The sequence below is a fragment of the Trichomonas vaginalis genome, chromosome III (genome assembly GCF_026262505.1).
Source record: "Trichomonas vaginalis G3 chromosome III, whole genome shotgun sequence".
NCBI classification, from domain to species: domain Eukaryota; phylum Parabasalia; order Trichomonadida; family Trichomonadidae; genus Trichomonas; species Trichomonas vaginalis.
In genome coordinates this window covers 11,170,951-11,194,580 of record NC_067205.1, presented here as the reverse complement: position 1 = coordinate 11,194,580, position 23,630 = coordinate 11,170,951, and the positions used below count along the sequence as shown (strand labels likewise).

Sequence of the window (23,630 nt, the reverse complement as noted above, 5' to 3'; positions counted from 1 at the left end):
GAACAGTTGCCTTTTAGATTCAAAAAGAGCATAGTGTTCCCAACCCCTAGACTACCTTCCTTTCTGATAAAAAGCTGAATAATTAGTATTTAATGAATTCTCCAGCTTGGGGATTTGCGGCTTTTCCAAAATCTGTTATGATAGTTCTATATAGCAATTGATATATAATATGTTTTTTATAATCAAATAATTTTTTAGTCCAGATAAATTTTTTAAAATTTCAAAGTCTTTCCATTCTACTAACGCTCTTCACATCCATATTCTTTACCATATATGTAATATAACGCCTTATTTTAATTCCCATGTTTACGATTTATTTGTCGAAAAACTGTCTTGCCCATTAACATCTCGGAAAAATTTTCGACTTTTTGAATGGCCGTTTTCAAGATCTCAAAAACTGTGGGATATTTTTTACAAAGCTAATCGACATTTATTTACCACATATATGTACTATACAATGCACCTGGTTTCATCGAATTTTTACCGTCAGTTTTCTCGTGAGACTACCTTTAAAAAATTCTTTATTCGCAAAAGGTATAGTATTTGCTCATGTACGAACATATGCGAGAAATTCCCAATAGATTTTACCCAAGAATTCCTTTCATACAATTGGATATATTCGATAAAAAAGTTGATTTATGCTATCAAAAAATCAATAAATATGAATTAAACTGCTGTTTCGCTGAAAATATTGAAATATCTCTCAAATCTTATCTATAATAAAATCACGAACTTTTGGAAAACAATTATTCAAAGCATTGCTGTTATATCTTAACAAGGCTAATCTTCCGACGATAGAATTAGTCGGGCGTATCAAAATTTATTTATAAGGCAAATTTAAATTTAGCTTATCAGAAATCCAATCTTAATCACCTTCATCACCTAAATTTTACTGGCGAATCAGTATTTAAATCTTCACAAAAAAACCACTCTGTACCTCTCAAATTGGTAATTTTTTGTGAATAACCGTTGTTTTTCGAAACTTTCAATTTCATAACTAAACTTTTATTAAATTTTTAATTGAACCAATCCAACATGAACCCAACAACACAACAGCCAATCAACAGGAGACGTGTTCCAAGAGTCTTTCTCAGTGAGACACAGAGAAACACCATTCGCCAACTTTACAAAGAATACGGAAGTAATTATACTAAAATTGCCGAAGTTATGGGTTTAGCTCCCAGGAAAGTCCGCGAACACATTCTTGCTAACATAAAGAATGTATCATCGAAAGAATTCACTGCAGAAGAAGATAACATTCTTCTTTATTGCGTTTCTCAATATGGTCACAGATGGTCTGCTATTGCACAATTAATCGGAACAAAGAGTGCAATGATGTGCCGCAACAGATTCAAATTCATCCAGAGCCGCCAAAGAATGCTTCCAACATATGTTCCATATCAGGTAGAACCGATTCAACCAAAGTATGTCACCCCTCCTCCAGAGGTTGCACCAAAGATCACTCATACCCCATTGCCATCAATTATGACATTAGATTTCCCACAGAGCATCACAGTCCCTACCAAAGGCACTAGTTCGATCGACTTGTTCCTTCACAATCCGGAATTTTAAATGTTTTTAAATGTTTATGTATATTATTATTAATTGTCCCAATTTTTTGCTCTTCAATTTTAGCTAATTTTGTTTTCTTTACTACTTATAAAATACTATGAATAATTCAATTTTGTATCCCTGTATTATTTGCATTGAATGACATAAACGTTCATAGTTTTTTCGTAACAAAAAATTTCAGCGATTTACTTTGCACATGCGATGATAAGCAATTTTCCACGATAAAATCACCAATTTATAATTGAATGAATTTTGACAAAAAATTTGTTGTTATCCTTGAACTAATTCAGTGTTACCTTTAATCATACTTAAATAACGCTAACTTCATTTTATTTTTTGTGAAGAAAATGAGACTCAATTCAATTTTTCAATAGTGCTTTTTTTTGGCATATATTTACATAATTTTAATCCATACTCCACAGAATAAATTTATTGAAATGGCAATTTTTTAAATATTTTTCAATATGGAAACCCATAAAATCCGCTAGATGACTATTCTAAAATGCATCGTTTTACTGTTTTCATTATCTAATACTTATTCGTCTATATTAATCTTCAAGAATATAGACTTTTTGTTATTTCAATTTTAATTTCAAGTTAATTCAACATGTGGTAATGATATATGAATAACACATAATATTAGACACACAACATTGCTAATCTACTTTGTTGTTACAAAACAACGTTCAAAATTTATCCAAATGACAACAGAAAACAGATATTTTTATTAACATTTCCTAATGATGCTTGATTCACATTTTCTTCCATTTCTATCTTTAGTTTTTCGCGATTCACTCAAAATTTCAATATATTTTTTTGTTTATTTATTAATGTATGATCAGCAATACAAATCAGTACTCAAAAACTTGTTAAACAAACAAAAATTCAAATTAGTTTGAATCAATAAATACAGATTTCAAGTTACATAACAATGAGATAATATAAAATGAACAAGAGAAATAGAGAATGAGAAATAATGAAAAATTTTAGATACTTAAGTGAATAAATAAGATTTTGTGCATATTTGGCACTTCGTACCTAGAACACTAGGACAATATGTAGAGTCCCAAATTTCTGGCTTAAGTGATGAGCCTAATGAATGCCTGATCATGTTTTAACAATTATTCAATTATGATGAGTAATATCTAGGGTGTAAATCATATTCATTACAACATTGAATAGACAGAGAATTGCATTTGATTTTCTTGGGAAATCTATAAAAATGGTTTCAAAGGATAGAACTTTTGATTGATTATATCAGTGATAGTTTAATTTTCCCTTAAATTAGTCATTTTTAGTGAATTCCCATCTTTTCTTCTAATAATTTATTCGATAATAATTTTTTTTTTCATTGTCATGAAGTTATCCTTTTATTCATTATAAAGATACTCAAATCAAGTTACATATTCAGCCAATAATATTTTCCGCTTCAAATTTCATAATGAATATTGGCTTACTAAATGATTCACAGATTAACATTTCTCAATCTACAATTGAGGGCTTTCTTACATCCAATCTTACAATTGGCACACATCATGAATCAAAAAAATCACAAGTTAATCTAAAAGAAAAGTTTCCAATTCAGATTATCAAATCGACACCATTTTCTTTGCTCAATTCTACGAACAATAATGCTAAATACAATATGTATTCGAAAAATCATATTATTTCTTTTTTAGTACCAATATCAGAACCAATTTCGAAACGAATTACCAACAAAAAGCAAAATATTGAAAAACAAGCAAAAGAAAACAATAGTTTATTAATCGGTCGTGGTAGTACTTCATATAAGAAACGAAATACTGATTTACAAATAGAAAATCTTGTACTGTCAAATACAATTTTCAATAGAACGCATCAATTATTAATGTTCGGAACAAAAGAATCGCTTGCGGAAAAAGTATCAGATGACGAAGATTATACTAAACCACCAGAATTTCTTGGATCAAGATTCAATCCACTTGGTAATGTACTAGATGAACTTTCTTACTTCGATAACTCCACTAATAGCGCGATTTATAGATGCAGTTTGAATCCTAGAGGATTTTCTCCAGAAGCAACAAAAACAATTATTCAAAACAGGCAGAATTTCATTTCTGATATGCAAAATTTCCTAAAATCCAATGCGAATATAAGTCCATACGAGAAACTCAATTTTCAGATTCCTCCAGAACAAATTCGCTTCAAACCTTTGAATTATATTAAATTTTGCTTATCATCAAAAATTATTAACGAACTCACAAATGTTTCTGACCTCATGAAAGACGGAACTTCAGTTTCTCTGCTTTTAGATAAAATCGGTTTAATCATACAAAAAATGATTGATTCCAGAGGAACTCCATTACATTTCATATGCTCAGAAATACCTCTTCGATTTATATACGCTTCTTTTCAACTTTTTGAAAATATTTCAATTGGATATCTAAATTATCCACATTCTTTATACAAATTCATGCTTGATACTGCTTCTTCAGGATTAACATTTAATGAAAAGATCATTTTAGAAGAAACACAAATTATTGCCGATCAAATAGCTCAAGGCGGACTTTACTGCCATGAATTTGCAGATTATAAGGCACTAGCTCTTGCAGCAGAATTAAATAGTATGGATTCCCTTGTAGATTTCGAATTTGATGACTTAGATAAACCGATAGAAGAATTAATTAAAAAATTTGACTTCGCGTTCATGGACAATAAGTTTTACATCCTAAAGTTTGATTTCCAGAAGCCATTGGATATTTCTATTACTGTTGAATCAAAGAAAACAAACCGACTCAAAGTGCCAGTTTTTCCACTCAGAGATATGTTTTCTAAGTTCCAACAGTCAGTGGAAGGGGATAAAATTGATCAAAAAAGTCAACTCCCGTGGTAGATTTAATAAATTGTTTGTATTTTTTGAAGTATATTTTTATTTATCAAACATTCAATACATTTAATTCCAAATGTCTAACCCGTAAATAAATATGGAATTATTTGGACAATTGAAAAACATTACATATGAAATGTATACGACTCATGGTGAATTTAATTGATAACCCATATTTTGCATTAAAACACGGTAACATATCACATTATGCGTACGAGTCGTTGATTAATTCTTGAACTCAAATGGTCTTCGGCAAATTGGGCAAGTTCCAGTTGATCCAGGTCTATAAATCCATTTTTCAATGCATTGAAGATGAAATGCATGACCACATCGCCCGAGAACTATTGGCGAATCATCACCCGGAAATTTAATACCAGGAGCTGCCATTTCAAACTCTGTGTTACAGATGCTACAACCATTCTCTTCAGCAACATCCCATTTCCAAGATGCAACGCACTTCCAGGACTTGATATGAACTCTAGGCTTTGTTTGAACCTCAGCCATAATTTTTAAACGTACACTTCGCGGAGAGTTTCGAATGAAAAATTGAGATTTCACTCCTGTTCTCGAAAGGCGAAACCCAAATGAATCGCGATCCATCGTATGCAAATAAGACAAACGTATGTTGTAGGTATCCTATAAACCTTATTATATGACTCTTAAGCAATTCAATGTAAAGTATTGATTCATTAGGAATAAAGATATCGTTTTTTTTACATTTCATAAATTGTGTGACTTTCCATATCTCTTATTTGAATGCTATGGCTGTCTGTATCAATAATGAACTGAGATAATGTGAGTTCTGAATGCGTAAACCATACAATTCACTAATTTATATATCATAAGCACATATATTTCATATAGACAAAGTGATTTGAATACTTGCAAATACGATAACTTTATAAATCTTATTATGAATCATTTATTCGATATAAAATGTTGCTTTTTGAGGCATACAACTTGTATTGTAATAAACAGAAATTCATCAAAAGTGACAGCTCTCAATTTTTTGACATTTGTAAATTCTAAATTAAATGAGAAAATGAAATAATACTAAGCATAATACAATATTCTAGATTTAATTATAATTAGGAAAAGTTAGTTTTGAGAGTACTTTTCATAGGCATATAGAATAAAATCTTCTGAAAAATAATATCACATAAACTCATATTATTTTCTAATATATAACTATTTTATATAAAAATCAAATTCAATGATCTGAAAAGCGAAGGATAAACCTCAAAATTTACGAATATAATGAGTGGGAATATAATGCTTATCTATCATAAAACCATATGAAATATCAATTTTTGCTTTACGCCTAATTTTTGACGACAATTAGCAAAAAATGTTAAATGTTAACACTCAGTCCATTTGAATATGAAAAATAAAAACATTTAATCAAAGTCAATTTTATTTTTCATATTCAAATGGACTGAGTGTCAACATTTAACATTTTTTGCTAATTGTCGTCAAAAATTAGGCGTAAAGCAAAAATTGATATTTCATATGGTTTTATGATAGATAAGCATTATATTCCCACTCATTATATTCGTAAATTTTGAGGTTTATCCTTCGCTTTTAAGATTATTGAATTTGATTTTTATATAAAATAGTTATATATTAGAAAATAATATGAGTTTATGTGATATTATTTTTCAGAAGATTTTGTGTTCTTCTTCAAAATTTTATTTTTTTATTAAAAAGAATCTTTACAAAATATACATTTACTTTAATTAATATTTAAAAACGTGCTCTATCAAAAGTTGCAAAAATTCAATATTTTAGCTTTTCTGAGGTGTCACTTTTGATGAATTTCTGTTTACAACACTACTCTCGCCTTCCAACAAAATTAGTCAAAGAAGATACTCATTTCCGGGCTAATGATTCACTGTTTATGTCACTCAAAAAAATACAGTTATGGATTGAGTCTAAACGAACTTTCTATCGAACATGATGATCAATGCATTAGAATGATATTATTATGTTCCTCAATGTTTAAATTGAATGGGTTCTTGTAATAAAGAATTGATTCAAAATCGAGATTAAAGAGAACACACTATAATTATCTACTAGATTTTTTATGCTTAAGCGTATTCAATATGTCTGAGGGACAATCATAAAAAGCAAAAGAATTTTTTCTGACATTTGTCATTAGTTTTCGCTAATGAGAGTTGTAAACCAAATTATATCATATGCTGATCATAATTTTTGAATTTTCTCCATTACATTCCTGAATATTATCCATTGAATTTTTTATGAGGTGAAATAAACAATTTAGCAAAATCAAAGATAATTGTTAAACTATTTTATTCATGCTTAATTCAATAAAAATATTAAAAACAACAAACCGTGGTCAGACAATTAATTTGAGAGCCCAACGTATACAGCTTTTTAATCATTCGTTTGTGTTGTATTAGATACATAATTACCATTGATAATTTCCCATAAAATGGGTTTGTTTGCGGTATGAATGTGGAGTTTGTGAACAATAACAGTAATTTGCTAAAACAAAATATTCTTTCTTTATTAATATTTCTCCTACATTAATATTAAATTCAATTAATTATCAAATTGAGAGCGCCTCAGAAATTCTGGGAAAACCGAAAAAATCAATACAATTTCAACAATTAATTTTTTTCTTTGTTTTATTAATTATTCGTACATCAATGACGCAAAAAGAATTATATATCCGTATCATCGAATTAGTACTGCCACAAGCGTGTCAACATATCTCTCACGAACTCGCAATTGGTTTCAAAGACGAAACTGAGCTAAAAATTCAAGTTCAAAATAATCAACATGTTTCTATCCCAGAGCATTTCAAAATCCCCGTAAATAATCCAATCGGGACAGTTCTCTTCAAAATTATCGGGAATGGAGAGCTCAAATCTTACGCTAAGATGAACATTCAGATTCTCCCATTGAATGCTGTTAGTCGTTTGAACTTAAAAATGAAGCCTCAAGATGAGATCCACAAAGACATTGATGTTGTCATTGAAGCTCACCTTGCTGACGCTGAAGTTAGCCCATTCTTCGGCCCAATTAGTCCAAAATTGCAGTCCCAATCGATCCAAATTAAATACAAGAACGGCAAGACAACAATAAGGGAACAAAAGATCAAGATTAATTCACCAAAAACTATTCGTCCTTGTTCTAGTTCTCCAGATGTCAAGAGGAAAAAGAATGTTGATCAGCCTCTTACCCCACCGTTCCCCCGCGGATCATTCTCTTCGAACACGGTGTAATATTTTTTATTTACTTAGATATTACATCTCCAATCATATGTTTTTAATAATATTATTTTATTGTTTTTTATTTCAATTTGTAATTTTAAGGGTGCACCCGTATGTACGTTTATTTGAGAGGAGGAGGATTACCCTCTCAATTTTGAGGGATTCGTTAGTTTATTTTCTCGATGAATATGCAATAAAATTTGATTTTTACCTTATCAATATACTTCATATAATATACACATGTTCATGTAAAAACTTTTTTCCAAAATCTTCAGGAATTAAGGGTTTTTTGAATTTTAAGAATTTTTTTCGAACTTTTTCGAAAAAAAAATATTTTCAGAACAGCCTTAACGGCTATGATTTAGGAACAATGTTAAGTATCAAAAAGAAAGGAGGTCTGATATAGACAACATATATCGTTGAAGGTTGAAAAAATCTCTAATATTTGAGCCCAAAATTTCAAATTTTAATTTTTTGAAAAAAGAGGCCACCCGTATGTACGTTTATTTGAGAGGAGGAGGATTATATTTTTGAAAGGGTGAAACATTATGAATATGTTAATTATATAATAATATGTATTATTATAAAAAAGAAAAAATAAAGCACTTTAATTTTTTTCTTTCTTGATTTTTTACAAAATCTACTTAGAATTATGCAAAATATGACTAAATAATTATAAATTTCAAGTTAAATTTTAATTTTGATAAATAATTTAAATTTCAAAATATCAAGTTCAGTTCGACTATGTATGTAGTAATTCCTCAATAAAGTGCCAAAACCCTATTAAAATATATGAACATTTTCAACATTTTAATGTTTTTATTTAAAAATTTGATGGAATATGAGCTTCAAACAATTATTATGTAAATAAAAATAATTAAATATATGTATTTATTCGTATTACAACCGTAGTAAGTCGATTCTTCCTTTCTTCTACTGAGGTTTGAATTTGATTTCGAATTGTAAAGAGATTCAAAGGGAAAATACTAGCGGATAAAAACTACCTCCATGAAAGGGTCATAATGGAGTCAAGTTGTATTTTTTGATATTTTTTGCTTTTCGAGCCTAAATAGGTAGCCAAGATAATGCTTAAAAATAAGGTTCTAAATTCTGAAGTTTACATGATTCTCTCGTGTGCACCCTTAACCATGTGCAAAGTAACCATGATTTTTGTTTATTTCTTGATTAAAACTTATTATGTTAACCCATTTAAAAAAAATCGAAAATACAAACAATTTATTAAAAAAAATTAAAAATAAAAAATAATATAAAGTTAAGGTAATATAGGCTCCGTCACAGACGGAAGTATTACAGTATGAATTGCTTCGAAACAAGGTTTAAGGATTGATTTAACGATTAACCGTTCGTGTGTCATATGATCTTCAATCGGAAAGAGAAATGGGTTTCTTATAAGGCTGATTAAATTATTCGACGTTTCATTGTCGATTAAAAAATACGAATACTGTGAAATTATAATTAAAATTGAGCAAAAAAGGTTTTCTTCGTTGACTGTAAGAGTTCCAGATCGATTTTTGATATTAAATAAGAATTTCTTGGGAAGGGTAAGCTGTTCTTCAAGGAATAATGCTGGTAAAAAAGAAATAATTTGATTTGTAATTTTTTTCCACCGTTTGAAGTCGTAACCAACACTGTCAAGCTTAATAGCATTGAAATTGTCAAGGAGCATCTCAACAAAGCTGTAAACTTCTTCACATTCAAAAAGAGAATATTTTTCTTCAATATTCCCGAATTTTTTCTTGCGCGCCATTGAAACATGGAAGACAAAAGTCAGAAACATCATGCAAAAGACCTTATCGTGGTTATTAAGAATCGGAGGAATTCCATTCGTTATTAGAAAAAGAAGAAGGTTAAAACTATCAGCCATTAGTACAATTGAGCTGCTTGGAAGTTGCTCCATGACATTACTAAGCACTTGTTGCAATTTTTGCGAATCAAATAACGCATCGTTGTTAATTGTGACAAACATTTGGATAATTGTTCCATGCATGTTTTCTTTAACATGCTGTCTTGGAACTACGTAGTCTACAAGGAATCTGCCAGGAAAAATCAGTTTTTCTGCTGCATCTCGTCTTCTAAAGCTCAAAATCGGGACATCTGTAATGAATTCAGGCGTAAATTTCTCTATTACTTCATATCGAACATACGTATCTTTGATATTCGCCAACATTCTGTGATAATCGTATTTTAATGTGTTATCTGTTGAAATAAGGTCTTGATAGATATTGATAATCTCATTATTGATATTAGGGTCTGTGATATTACTAATGATTTCCTCTAAATCGTCTAAAATGTCGCTTTTCGGATTTTCTGTTTGTAAATTACTGTTTTGGAAGTGAATAACAGCGGTATTTCTCACCATAAGGAACACACCAATAATAACAAACACAAATTCTATCAGAATATTGAATGAAACCGTAAATCTTCTCACAGAATTATTCATTTCATCGGTGAAGTCATTTTGACAAATGGCTCCAATGATTGACCACTGTATCTCTTTGTTCATAAGGAGGTTGATTTTGTTCATTCTGTATGTCAGTTTCCTTCCATTTACGTTACATAAGTATTCTCCTTCATGTGATTGAGTAGAAATGTTGTAGTTGTATACACATCGCCACACAGGATCATTTATTGAGCTTAAACCGTTGGCAAAGAGAGTATTATTTGAAATTCCCAATCCTAAGTCGGCAGAAGTAGAAACAACTAGGTTATCACTTTGGTCTAACAATGCAAGCCTTGAATTCGCTGATGGCGATAAATTGACCAGCTCCGATTTGAGTTTTTGTAAAGTTATCGTATGACTTGTGGTTCCTGTGAAATTGGGACCATCGTAGATAGGAACCGCGTATGATATTAGAATCAACGGAATATCGCCCCAAAAATCAATATACGGAGAGATCCATGAACTCTTATTATTTTGTTTGACGTATTGATACCACGGTTGGTTGAATGTTGTCCAATCATTCTCGACACTACTATAGTTGGAATCTGGGTAGCCACGCGGAGGTATTTCTGAGGTCATATTTATCAGCCAAACATAGTTAAAACTATCAGAAGTTTTGGTACTCATTTCGCCATAGCTAACTGTTTTCATGTTTTCTCGCTGATCAGATGAGAGAGAAAAGTAATTTCCATCTTCTAGAGCCAGATCCCACCAGAATATATTATCATCACTTGAAGCACGAGCCGAATCCAGCATTTTGACGACATTTCCTGCATTATCTTTCGTCATTTCGAGGATGGAAGGCGCACTTAATATCTGTGAAAGTAAATTAGAAAAGAATACTGCTTTCTTCAGCATAAATGTAACATGTATAGACGCTTGCGCACCCATTGTACCCAGAAATTCTATAGTTCTGCTGTCAATAATATCCTTTGATACCCGACCGAAGTTGTTTATTGCAAAGTTCATAATAGTTATTACGAGTATGCCAAATACGAGAACGAATATAGTCTTCCTTGCTGTGTATTTCGAGTTTACCATAAACGAATTAATCTTGGCGGATTTTTTCTTTGCTTCGAAATTCATACTGATTTTGTTTATCGCAAGATCTTCCGGAGGACCTTTACCATTCTCCTCGGTTCTCTTGTCAAGAGGCGTGGGGAAGAGGATATACTCTTCCCCACAGTCCATCCTATTAAAAATTTATCGGCTTCTTCGAAATAAAATGGTGATTTGGCGATATATAATGCAAACATTAGTCTAACATTAAATATTATTAGCTGGAAGGAATTCAAACATTTGTGAATAAAATCGACTAAGTTGAAATATATTGTACCTAAACACTATACTTGAATATTATTTTCACAGAAAAATGATACAATTTAAAATATTTATGTTTTGAATAGTATTTAAAATTTGAAGGGAAGTGTAAAACTATTTTTCATATACGATAATCTGAATTATCGTAAACCATATATTTTATTGACAATTCTACTAAAAACAGATATTTTCGCTTCGAGTGAGGATGGTTTGAACGATAAATTTCAGACTAAAAAACGTTTTTTATTAATTAATATCATCACAATCTTACTATAATTCTAATATCGAAGTTTTAAAATTGAATGATCGCGATTATTTTTTTTTAAGTCGAAGTCAAATATGTTATATTTAGATATTGTTTAGTATATATCAACCAAAATAAAATTAAAAAATTAACTTTTTTATCTGAAATTGATCTGATTCGGTGAGATTTGATTATTTATTTTCATTTTTATCTTTATTTAAAAATATATGTAAAAATGCATCAATTTAAAGCTCTAACACTCAAACTAATATATGAAATATGTGTGATCTCTGATAAAGTATCATAAATTCAGCCAAAAAAGGAGATTTTTGATCCATTTAACTAATAAAAGATTATTATCGATGACAATTCATATTGTTTTATGTGGTTGAAATTTCCAAACGATGGATTTTTATTTTGTACTATTTAAAGAGGATTGTCATTGTTCAAAGGGGTTTCTATTGATAAATAAGCACAATATTGTTGCAAATAATAACATTTTATTTTAATTATCAAATAATATTACAAAAAAATAAATTTATTCAGGCATAATTCTTCCTACAAACAGTATATGCCTTGATATATTATGGACTGGAATAGAGAATGTCCATATCGATTCAACAGTCCTTACTGATGTTGGTAAATAAGAAAATGCGAAAGAATATCTTCTTCCGGCAGAAATCAAAGCCGCACTCATCAAACACTGAATTGCTGTGTTGCTTTCATCTTCACACTTAAAGATTACTTCGTATGGCATCGAAGTAGGATTGATAACATCGAATTTCTTGATTGTTTTGCTGCCAACAGCTTTCGAATAAAGTTCAATAACTTGGATATCTTCAGGCAAAGGATTATCGATATAAGCAGGATGTCTTCTTGTCAAGTAATCAGAGACATCGACATCGAAGTGGCAGAGCGGACGCCTTGAGATACCATTCATTGAAATAACAGGAGGATTTCCAATTAAGAAAGGAATCTTACACATAAATTCCGCAGTGAAATCATCAACTTCTTCAGGCGCAAAAACAACTTTGAAAACTGTTGTTTTTCCGCCATCAACTGTACCAGAAGAAGGCAAAACTTTGAAGCATGGTTTCCTTGTTGTTGCGTAATCTGTTCTTAAAGCTGTGAACCTTTGTAATTCCCATGCATACTCCAATCTTATTGATGAAGTATTTGTTAATCTGACTTCAACAGATCTCGTTTCATACATCATTGTTGGAGAGAAATCGATGTCATGAGTATCTATTGTGTATTTAATGACATCTGTTGTTGCTGTGACTCTCAAGTACAAGTCTTTCTGCTTTGCTCCTAAAACTCTGAAAGGAGGCTCTACGACTTGTGTTCCTTTTTGTTTTTGCGCTGAAGAATCATCCCAATCTCCAGAGCATTGTTCAAGTTTGAACCAAGAAACAGGTAATTTAATTCCTTGGTGTTTAACAGGTTTATCGGAGAAGAAAGACATGTCAACTCTTATCTGGTGACCTGCTTGCAACTGAACAATTCTTGGTGAAAAACTGAAATCATGATGCTGTGGCAACAAAAATCTGACATCTGTTGATGAAATATTTCTGACAAGGAACAAAGATTCAGCTTTTCTTCCAACAACAGTGTTTGCAAAGGAGACATCACTATCTTCACTGAAAGCAGCATCTCCTTCGAATACAATATCATCGAAGAAACCATCGCCTGCGAAGTTAAATGAGTAAGAACACTTTGGATTTTCTGTAACGGCCAAATTAACTTCGAAATTGTATCTTTGGACTTTTTGTGGATTGAAAACAGCAGTTAACATGAATTGTCTTCCAGGATTAAGTGTTACCTCTGTTTCAGTCTCCTTGAGAGTAAAGCATGGACAGGATTTTTGTGAAATTGTAAATGTTGCTGGAATTAATCCATCGTTTTTAACAGCAACAGCTCTTTCTCTTGAAGAACCAACCAAAACTCTTCCAAGAGGAATTGTTTTAGATTTGTCAGCGGAAATTGTTGGAAGAGCCGCAATTCCTTCTACAACAAACTTCAACATAGAACCTTTTGGATCTGTTGAACCGCGCGCAATACACTCGAAGTATCCAATAAAGGAGCCTTCAGTGTTTGGCATGTATGTGATTGGCAGATCAACAGAACCATTTGCTTCTATTGTCACTTGCTTGCTGCCAACATCGAAAGGAAATGTTGACATTCCTGACTTCGTTTTCGGCTTGAGATTGACATCTGCTGTTACTTGTATTGGTGTTGGGTTGATAACATGCATAACAGCAGTTTGTTTCTGCCCAAGCATCGAAGGAGCGAAGTGTAACATGTGTTCATCTTCAAGGAAAGCAGTGACATTGTTTTTAATGATATCATTTCTGAGACAAAAGTTTGTTCCTGCAAAGATTGGTTCGTAATCTTGGTTGAACAAAGAAGGAGAAATGACATCAGCCTTGAGTTCTATTTCGTTTATTTGTGGCTTGGAAGCATCAGTATCACTTGCTTTTAATGTTGCAATTGAAGAAGTTTTTCCAACAACATTTGTTTGCAATTCAACTGATATATTTGCTGTTGCTCCTGGTTGTATTGTTCCTTGGCAAGGACAGACAACGAAATTGCCAATTTGTAATTGCATTCCTTGTCCTTTTCTCATCTTTGGTTTCGGAGTTGGCGGTGGCTTTCCAACAACTTCTTTTCCTTTGACAATTTTAACTGGCGGAGGTTCGGGTTTCATTGCTAAGTTGTATTCCATTGGGAAAGGTCCAGTATTCTTCAATGTCAATGTTCTTGTGTTGTTTGTTGAAACTTGTATTGGTCCGAAATCAACAAACGGAGCGATTTCGTAAGTATTAAACACAGTTTGTGCTTGCATCATTATATCTGCTTTATAACATTGAACGTTTGTTTGTGTATCAGTTACAACAATTGTTCCAACTTTGTAGTTGTTGAAACTCACACATTTGTTTGCACAAAAAGTGAATGTTAAAGCAGTCATTTTGTCTCCAACAGGTATTGGTCCTGTTGTCGGATTCACTTTAACTAATTGTTGTATATGATTATTAAGTGTTAAAGTGAATTGAGATGGATATTTCGAACGACTTCTCAAGTTAATAACAACATTTTTAGATTGATTAACTTTGAGAGTTCCGAAAACAATCGCATTCTGCTTTGGACTGTATTGAATATCGAAAACAGAATCAAATGCTTCACCTTGCAAGTTAAGAACATGTGTTCCATATTGTTTAGATTTGTCTGGTGCTTGCATTTCGAAAATAAACTGTTTCTTGGCAACAACAGCTTTAACTGATGAAAAACCAGCAACAATCTCTGTTGTTTGCTTTGGAGGAATTGTATCTTCTGTTTTAGATAATGTAAATGGAGGAGCAGGCATTGTATTGTGTTTTAATGACCACATGACAGGAACTTGGCTGTTGTTTGTGATTGAAATTGGTAATTCCATTGTTGCTTTCGTTAAAATTCTTCCGAAATCTAATGCAGCAGTACTAAATGTTACTGTTGGCTGAGATGCTTCAGCGGAGAAAGAGAAACGAAGAGGAACAGGATTATCTTTAACTGTTATCAACAATGTCATGTTGTAAACATCAGTTGCATTTGGATAAATTCCAACATTGATTGTTGTTTGTTCATTTGGCTTGATTAAGGGAGAAAGAACGTCAATCTGCCATGGCGCTTTGTTCTGGCATTCAATGATTCCTGTGGCTATTTCCGCATTGAATTCCGATATGTTTTTGATGGTAAGAACAGCTTTATAAGGAGGAATTCCGTTTTTAGTTGGTTTTTCTTTTGTTACTAAAAGCATTCCGAAATGATACGTGTTGTCTTTAATTGTGAATGCTTCTGCAGTCTTCTTAGTCTTCTTTGGAAGCACTTTCGCAAAGATCTGTTCTGGTTCTCTACAAATCTCAGGCATAATACAAAAACCTGTAACAGGAAGTTTGAAAATGTCAGTTTTTGTTGAAACTAATCCGAAATAAAGATTCTGATTGTATTCTCCAATGAGATTCGTATTAAACGAAACAGTAATTGTCTTGGATTCTTCAGGATCTATCTTCCATCTTGGAGTGTAATCATTCAAGTTGATTTCATCAAGGAAAGGATACATCGGAGGTTCTCTTGATCTTCCTTTTCTACTTGTTCTTCCTGATTTTCTTGGTGATTGTTGTGGAGGCTCAATCACAGGATCATCACTTGTTATCTTGAAGTAATGAGGCCTTTCAGAGATCTCAGGAGGAATAACTTTCTTCGAAATACCTTTCTTAGTATGTGGAAGAAATGTCTTGTAAATAGAAGTTTCCAATTTTTCAAATTCAGGCAAAAACTTGTCAATTGATTCATAGATATACTTAAATTGGTTGTCAACCCATATCATTAATGTATTGACATGCTGTATACAGACATTTTGAATAAAAGCGGTGTCAATACCAACGACATTTGTTGGATTTACAACGTTGAATGTTTCTTTTGGTTTCTCAATCATCGAAGCAATTGAACCTAATGTAAATTGGAAAGTAACAGCTTCCAAAATCAAAGGATCATTTGGAACAATAGCAATTTTACGTTTCTTGTGTTCTTTAGGTAACATTTCTTGTTCTTGTTTCTTCTGTTGTTCTTTATCTTTCTTATCTTTCTTTTCCTTCTTTTCTTTCTTCGAATGTTTCTTTTCTTCTGGTTCTTCTGGAGTTTTATCTGGAGATTTATCTCTTGATTTCTTATCTTTATCAGGTGATTTTTCTCTTCTTCTATCTTTAGATGATGTTGAATGAGATCTATGAGACGATGATGAAGTTTTCTTCTTACGTTTGGACTCTTTTTCTTCTTTCAATCTCTTTTCTTCATCAGCTTCAATTGCTTTCTTAATAACTCTATCTCTTGATGCCTTTCTTCTTTTATCAGCTGATTCTTGTTCTTTTGGATCTAATGCCCAATATTCTTCATCATTCATGTTAATTAGTTCTTGTTTTCTTTCTTGGTGTGCTTGTTCTTTCAGTTTCTTTTCTTCGCTCTCAAGAGATTCAACTCTTGATTGATAAACTTCTTCAGGCATTTGAAGAGCAATCAAAAACACATGTTGCCCATTTAATCCAGCTAAAACAAATCTCAATGATCTTTCTGCACTAGTAAATGTTTCGTGTTGGAAATCAGTGAATGGATTTTTATACAAGTCTTCAAATGATGCTTTTGTTTTAATAACTTTCTGTATCAAAGCATCATTATTTCCTTCAGGAAAACCGTTCAAACCGTCAATGATAAAACCGTCATCATATTTCGGATCACTTATATACAAAGTGAAAGCGGAGATGAAATCAGCACCTGCATCACTTTCTACTTTCTCCCAAATATCTTTAAGAACAACAATTGGTAAACCGAATTTCTCTGAAATATACTTAGAAACAGATGTCTTTCCAGAGTATTTTGTTCCGTGAACAATGATACAAGGAACAAATCTTTGTGATTGAGGAAGATCATCAGAATCACTGTCATTTTGAAATACGGCTTGCGAATTAGTGTTCGTCAATGACATTCTAAGATCTGCGTAGTTCTTGAAGTCAAATTGATAAGAAAATATCTCAATGTGATGCTTTGATTTGTTGATTATTTTCACTTCACTTTCTGAAGCGGTTGAAAACGGTTGTATCGTTGGAACTCTCAATTGAGGTGGATCGAATTCGACAATTATTCTCTCTCCAATTCCTTTCACAGGTAATTCGAAGGGCTTGTCACTATGATCGGCTTCAATTTTGAGAGTATTTTCATATGGTTTTGATTCTTTCGGAGTGAAAGTTATATCAAAATTAGCGAAACTCTTTGCTTTGATAATAGCTTTCTGAGGATTCGATGAGAAGACTTGGTTAGTGTTGTTTACAGAGAACTCAACATCAATTTCATTTTTGTTTCTTACCTGGAAACTGATTGATCTCCATTGACCAACAATAACTGATTCGAAATTCATATTCTGCAATGAAACTTCAAATTCAGGAACAACTAAATCCGCAAGAATAACAATTGGAGTTTGCACTCCATCAGCCATCATGATACTTGCAGTGAGTTTAACATTTTCTTCAAGTTTCTCTCGCTTAGAAGTATCATAAATTACTTTGAGATTCATTGTTTGGTTTGGATCCAAAATGAAATTCATTGGTTCGAAATAAAATCCTGTGTTTTCTAATTCTGTAGCAACAATTCTGCATTTAATAGGACATAAAGAATGTGATGTTATTGGTAGTTCTTTTTCTTTCTTGTCTCCTAAAACAATTCTTCCCATATCTATTTCATATGAATCACAAACAAATGGCTGTGCTTTCTTAGGACTTTCAATTGATCTTGATGACAAAAACTCTGTAAATGTTCGTGATAATTCAGATGATTTGTCACTTTCTCCGATTTGAATGTTATCGAATTGTGCATTTAGTAACAAATCAATGAATTCATCTTGAACACCTCCAATGCAAACAATGATTCTTTCTTTATAATTTTGAGGATGTGTTGTTTTAACATTGAAGTTAATTGTCTTCTTTTCTGAAGGATTTAATTGTCCAATTGGATCATTGATTGTAATGAACAAATCAGTTAAATGCTCAACTTTTAATTCGTAGTTGATCAAACAAGAAGAAGTATTTTCAATGACAAAAGAAGAATTAACTGATTGTGAGAATCTTTTAGCACCTAAATCAATGACTTTAGGAGTAACATTAAATGTAATTAGATCTGATCCACCTTTGAGTTTTATTGTGTAATCAGGACCGCCATCAACATGACAAATCGCTTCTGATTCAATGGAATCTGTTCTTGCTGTGAAAGTAAAGTATTCTTTAGCGGATTCGTTTGGATTAAAGACACCTCTAATTGGATATATATCGAAATCATCTGTTTTATCATTCAATGTCCATTCAAAAATCACAGGTAAAACTGAGTTATTTGTTAAAATAATTTCATGTGATTTTTCGGTATTCTTCAACAAAACACCGTAATCTATTGTTGTCTCTGAGAAAGTTAAGTTAGGGAATTGATACTCAGCTGTTGCAAAGAAGCCAAACTTCTTCGTGTGGCTCATATCGAACATTATTTTTTGTTTAATAACATTTGAAAAATAATCCAATTTTTGGTCAGCATTAAAAGTCACAATTATATCTTCTTGTGACTCTCCTTCCATGTGGAATTCGTATTTAGATAAAGAGAAAGGATCTTTTGGAATTGCTACGAAATCAACAGGGAATTTCGCTTTGTTAAAAATCGAAACAATTTGAGTTTGTTTTGGTAACAAATTCGGTTTCGGACTTGGTCCTTTAATTGTCTTTTCTTCTTGTACATAATCATGTGTATGAACATAGTTGATTTCTTTGGGATTAAAGAGCAATTTCGGATGATTAAACTGACCAAAAATTTCAGGAGAAAACATAACAACTCTCATTGGACCAATTGAAGCGTGACATTGACAATGACACTCGAATTCAGTTGGTGTTGGACATTGTATTGTCATTACATAATCATAAGGAACATTCGGTTCTAAATCCTGCATAACAGGTGTAACAGAAAAAGTAACTTCAGTTCCATTTGGCGTTTTTGGTTTTTGACAAATAAAAGTAACTGTGCACCATCTCAAACCTCTATTAGTAATTGTGAAAGGTATTTGATGTGGATGCTCAGTGATTATCGATCCAACGTTAATTGTATCGAAATCTATTGAAGGAACAATAGGAACTCCTATTCCAAGAGCTTTTACAGGTACAACAACTTGAGGAATATCTTTAATTTTAACAATTAAAGCTGTTTCGAATCTTCCTGCATCAACCAAATAAGTATTTATCTCAACATCAAGGGATTCTCCTGGTTTGATGACAGCTTCAGTTGGTACAACAGAAAACATCTCATGACTAATTTCTCCTGTGTAAAATGCTTCGATTGATGAATTGTTTTTCAATGTCAAAATTCTTTTCTCTTCTTTGAGAACGTTTATCTTTCCGAAATCAATCTTCTTCGTTGAGAATTCAACATCAGGACCAACACTAACTGCTTCTATATGAACAGGAACTAATATATCCGTTCCTAACAAATGTAAATTGAAAAAAGTGTCGAGAATTCCAAGTTCGTTTGCAGAAAGAGAAACAGAGAAGTCTACCTCTGTATCTGGAGGGATTTCGCCACCTGACAAGACAGGCTCTATTGCGCATTGTCTTCCTGCAAGTCCTGTTGGAGGAATGAACTCGTAATTCGTTACAATTGTTGATGTATTTTTCATTTTCATCGATAATATGTTTTGTGAGTGAATAAAGATTGCTCCGAGCTTGAATCCGTTTGGTGTGATCTCTATTCTTGGTGCAATGATGTCTGCCATTATTGGAATTGTAATTAAATTTTGACCGAAATTTTCGATGTCAAGAACTAAGTCTTTTCGTATATTTTTCGGAGAAACTGGCATGAGTTCGACAGTAATAAATGTTTTTGAGAATGGTTCTGCAATTCCTCCTGAAGGAATAATATTAAATTCTCTATCTGCAAAAGATCCGTCTTCTGGTACACGCCAACTGAAATTGAATGGTATTTCTGAATGATTTTGCAATTCAAATCGCTGAGTTGTAATTGTTCCGCATGCAATTCTTCCAAATTCAATTATATTAACGCTTGTAAGGAATTTAGGTCCAACAATACGTCCAAATAGAGATATTGATGGTGTGGATTTCGGATTTCCGTTAATTTGTGCTGAAAACACTTCATTGATAACAAAAACATGGCCTGCCGTAAAAGTTAGACGTATTGGAGTTGATTCACCAGCTTGTATAGTTCCTGCGTTTGGATTAAACTCATATTTAACACCGCAAACATCTTTATTTGCAATAGTAAATTCACAAGGAATTTGACCTGTATTCTTTAGTTCGATTTCATATTCTAAAACGCTTCCGAGTTCGACAGTTCCGATATTTATGCCTGAGATATTGAACTTTGCCGCAGCAGGTAATGCTAATCCTTTTAATAACATCTGATGTCGTTCTTTAAATCTGTCTATGTATAGTGTAGGAGATGCTGTATATGGTCCAGGTGCGGATGGATGAAACAAAGCTATGACTGTAATGAATCTTTTTGGCCATAACGTACCTGATGAAGGAATAAATTCGAATATATCGCTTTTAAATAGAAGCATTTCGTTTTTTGTGCGTTTGCTTTCAGTTTCATCGACACTTTCGCGAATTAGAAATGACTTTTCGTCTCCCGCCGAATTGAACTTCCTGAATTCAAACTTGATTTGCTCAGTACTATCATTAAATACTTGAAATGCGTACCGATTTGTTGTTGTGATATATGTATTTGGAAAGGAAAGCGTCAGTGGCTCTACGCGCACTTGCGGCTTCCTCCGCATTCCTAAAAAACAAAACGTAATTCTTATATGCAATACTCAACATTTAGATTAGTAATCACATAACAATCATTTTATCTCATATAATTATTGGTCAAAGATGCAGAAAATCTCTGGAATTTTAGAATTCCAATATATATTCGATCAATTTTCACCCGAACCAAAATAGAAAAGTATATATAAGACAAATCATTACTAAAATCCTAATCATTGACATGATTTTTAAAATAAAATTTTGTTTTCATTTGAGAAATCATCAATGAATATTAAAACTGTATTTTATCGAAACATTGAGTTATTAATGTTTACTAATTTAAAACAACAAGTTGAATAATTTTATACAGAATTACAGAAATCATTTCTTTGGTGTTTCTTGTACTCCTTTTGCAAGTGCTTCAACACGATCTCTGAAAGTAAGAGCTCCAAGGTTGGCAGAAATGAGATCAAATCTTCTAAATTGACCATTTACATCTGATGCTCTCTGGTAACCGGTTTCCTTTGGAACAGTAATTCCCTCATCTTTAATTGCTGAAAGTGTAATATCCATTTTGTATCTACGAAGATATGCAACAACAAGGTTAAAAGCTTTTTGCCATGCCTCTTCATCATGAACAAATGGAGCCGATTTAAGACGATCAATCTTTGCATCTGTAGCATTATTAATTTGCTTTCCAATTTCGCGAATGTATTTTGCTTGAATAACATTGTTTCCGCCAGCATTTTTAATATCACGATCTACTTTTCTGTCTAAATCAATTTTAGCCTCTTTTGTAATAAGAACTCTCTTCTGAGCATCCTGTTGACTCATTTTTTTGATGCCTGTTTGGTTTTTAACGGCTTGAGTTATTGAATGTAAAGCTTTATCTAAATTATAATACTATTCATAGTAGTAAATCTAATCTGTACTTTAGATTGGAGATTCAACCATTTTTGATTTTATTTGGAATTCCAACCTTGGCATATTCGATATTTTATTGGATTTTCAAATCAGCAAACTTGTATATGTACTATTTATACAAGTTCTTCGAATAATGTCCATAATTCATCTTGAATTTAGCTGGTTTAGTTTTTCATTTGTTTAATTCTCTTCAACAGTCTAAGTAATTATTGATTTATGGGAAATCGTTTATGAAATAAATTTTATCCGATGATTTGTCACATTTCATAAAATTGAAGGAGAAATGTGTACGTTTAAGAATCAAAAATAAACATGAATACCCACCTTGTTCCCGGATTTACAATTTTGAAACAACTTGGAAAAGGTTCTTATGGAACAGTATATAAAGCCAAGCGTAATTCAGACGGCCAGTCTTATGCTCTTAAAGTTGTAGATTTAGGATCAATGAATCAGAAGCAGCGTGAAGATTCAATTAATGAAATTAGAATCATGGCTTCTGTTTCATCCCCATTCATTATCTCTTTTCATGAATCATCAATCATTGGTCGAAAACTCGTAATTGTTTCTGAATACGCAAAACTTGGAGATTTATCAAATGCAATATCACGTAGGAAGCAAAAGAAGAGACAGTTCAAGGAAGAAACAATCTGGAGATTCCTTATACAAATGCTCGAAGGCTTAAGAGTACTTCATGAAAGAGGAATTGTTCACCGTGATCTTAAGAGTGCAAACATTCTTCTCTCTGCACCAGATCTTTTTAAGATTGGTGATCTTGGCATTTCAACAGTTCTTGCTCAGCGTCAACTCGCCAAAACACAAATTGGAACACCAATGTATCTTGCTCCTGAGATTTGGAAACGCAGACCATACGATTCTAAGTGCGACATCTGGAGTCTTGGCGTTTTGCTCTATGAAATGGCTACTTTCAGATATCCATTCAATGCGAAAACTGCTCAAGACCTCTCCGTCAAGGTTTGCACAACCAAGGCCCCAAGAATACCTCCAATATATTCGGACGATCTTATCAATGTCATCATGAGCATGCTTCAACAAAATCCAGTTCTTCGTCCATCAGTTCAAGACATTCTTGCTGTTCCAGCAGTTCAAGCACACATCAATTTAATTAATGTTTTCATGCCAGCTGTTGAGCAGAGCCACGCAGATTTAATCGCAACAATTAAAGTTCCACGTAATCTTCAACAGTTAAATCTTCCACGTCCACGCTATGAGAAGGATGATGCTATATTTATTCCTCTGGAAGGAAGAATTCATGCAAAAGGAAATGTGATCAATCCGCAAAAGAGATTATCACTTGTCTCAACAAGAGAACTCCAAGCAATAGCAGACTTTGATTGCTGGTCTCCAGTTAAATGCCGCGGAAATGAAATCAAACAAAGAGAATTTCTCCCAGATCCAGAAGAACTCGAACCGATTAATGAACAGAATGAAGATTTACCAGTTCGCGAACCGGCTGCTCCTCCAATGGATAGCACACGCAGACCATCAAGCAGACCTCACCCAAGAGCTAAGCCATTAGTTCAAAGAGCTGCAGAACCTCAGCACCATGGAAGGGCAACACCTCCAGTTGATCCTATTCCAACAAATAGACCAAGAGTATTGAGATTCAGATATTGCCAGCCCCTTATCATCCGTTAATTCATCTGTGTTTTTTTTTCATCAATTGTTTAAA

The 23,630-nt window shown here is 32.4% G+C and overlaps 8 protein-coding genes across 8 annotated transcripts, besides 3 other annotated features; 4 read left to right on the top strand and 4 right to left on the bottom strand.

The window, feature by feature from the left end:
• Nucleotides 1-1,034: 1,034 nt before the first annotated feature.
• On the top strand, nucleotides 1,035-1,572 carry TVAGG3_0681170 (homeodomain-like family; the record flags this gene model as incomplete). The annotated part of the gene is made up of 1 exon (XM_001329769.2): nucleotides 1,036-1,572. One exon carries the CDS (start codon nucleotides 1,036-1,038, stop codon nucleotides 1,570-1,572), a length of 537 nt encoding a protein of 178 aa, XP_001329804.1.
• Nucleotides 1,573-4,024: 2,452 nt separating this feature from the next.
• On the top strand, nucleotides 4,025-4,444 carry TVAGG3_0681160 (uncharacterized protein; the record flags this gene model as incomplete). The annotated part of the gene is made up of 1 exon (XM_051242706.1): nucleotides 4,025-4,444. One exon carries the CDS (start codon nucleotides 4,025-4,027, stop codon nucleotides 4,442-4,444), a length of 420 nt encoding a protein of 139 aa, XP_051089293.1.
• Nucleotides 4,445-4,473: 29 nt separating this feature from the next.
• Nucleotides 4,474-4,975, bottom strand: TVAGG3_0681150 (Cullin family protein binding; the record flags this gene model as incomplete). The annotated part of the gene is made up of 1 exon (XM_001329771.1): nucleotides 4,664-4,942. The coding sequence occupies one exon, from the start codon at nucleotides 4,940-4,942 to the stop codon at nucleotides 4,664-4,666; it is 279 nt and encodes a 92-aa protein (XP_001329806.1).
• A 431-nt stretch (nucleotides 4,976-5,406) lies between these two features.
• Nucleotides 5,407-5,443: a mobile genetic element.
• Nucleotides 5,444-6,230: 787 nt separating this feature from the next.
• Nucleotides 6,231-6,268: a mobile genetic element.
• Nucleotides 6,269-7,107: 839 nt separating this feature from the next.
• On the top strand, nucleotides 7,108-7,686 carry TVAGG3_0681120 (uncharacterized protein; the record flags this gene model as incomplete). Its single annotated transcript, XM_001329772.2, has 1 exon — nucleotides 7,108-7,686. The coding sequence occupies one exon, from the start codon at nucleotides 7,108-7,110 to the stop codon at nucleotides 7,684-7,686; it is 579 nt and encodes a 192-aa protein (XP_001329807.1).
• An 89-nt stretch (nucleotides 7,687-7,775) lies between these two features.
• Nucleotides 7,776-8,816: a mobile genetic element.
• A 99-nt stretch (nucleotides 8,817-8,915) lies between these two features.
• On the bottom strand, nucleotides 8,916-11,336 carry TVAGG3_0681100 (PAS domain domain-containing protein; the record flags this gene model as incomplete). The annotated part of the gene is made up of 1 exon (XM_001329773.1): nucleotides 8,948-11,326. The coding sequence occupies one exon, from the start codon at nucleotides 11,324-11,326 to the stop codon at nucleotides 8,948-8,950; it is 2,379 nt and encodes a 792-aa protein (XP_001329808.1).
• Nucleotides 11,337-12,184: 848 nt separating this feature from the next.
• Nucleotides 12,185-21,045, bottom strand: TVAGG3_0681090 (deleted in lung and esophageal cancer 1 (DLEC1) family; the record flags this gene model as incomplete). The annotated part of the gene is made up of 1 exon (XM_001329774.1): nucleotides 12,238-21,045. The coding sequence occupies one exon, from the start codon at nucleotides 21,043-21,045 to the stop codon at nucleotides 12,238-12,240; it is 8,808 nt and encodes a 2,935-aa protein (XP_001329809.1).
• A 312-nt stretch (nucleotides 21,046-21,357) lies between these two features.
• On the bottom strand, nucleotides 21,358-21,864 carry TVAGG3_0681080 (uncharacterized protein; the record flags this gene model as incomplete). Its single annotated transcript, XM_001329775.1, has 1 exon — nucleotides 21,398-21,850. The coding sequence occupies one exon, from the start codon at nucleotides 21,848-21,850 to the stop codon at nucleotides 21,398-21,400; it is 453 nt and encodes a 150-aa protein (XP_001329810.1).
• Nucleotides 21,865-22,226: 362 nt separating this feature from the next.
• Nucleotides 22,227-23,597, top strand: TVAGG3_0681070 (STKc CNK2-like domain-containing protein; the record flags this gene model as incomplete). The annotated part of the gene is made up of 1 exon (XM_001329776.1): nucleotides 22,253-23,596. One exon carries the CDS (start codon nucleotides 22,253-22,255, stop codon nucleotides 23,594-23,596), a length of 1,344 nt encoding a protein of 447 aa, XP_001329811.1.
• Between the last annotated feature and the right edge of the window lie 33 nt (nucleotides 23,598-23,630).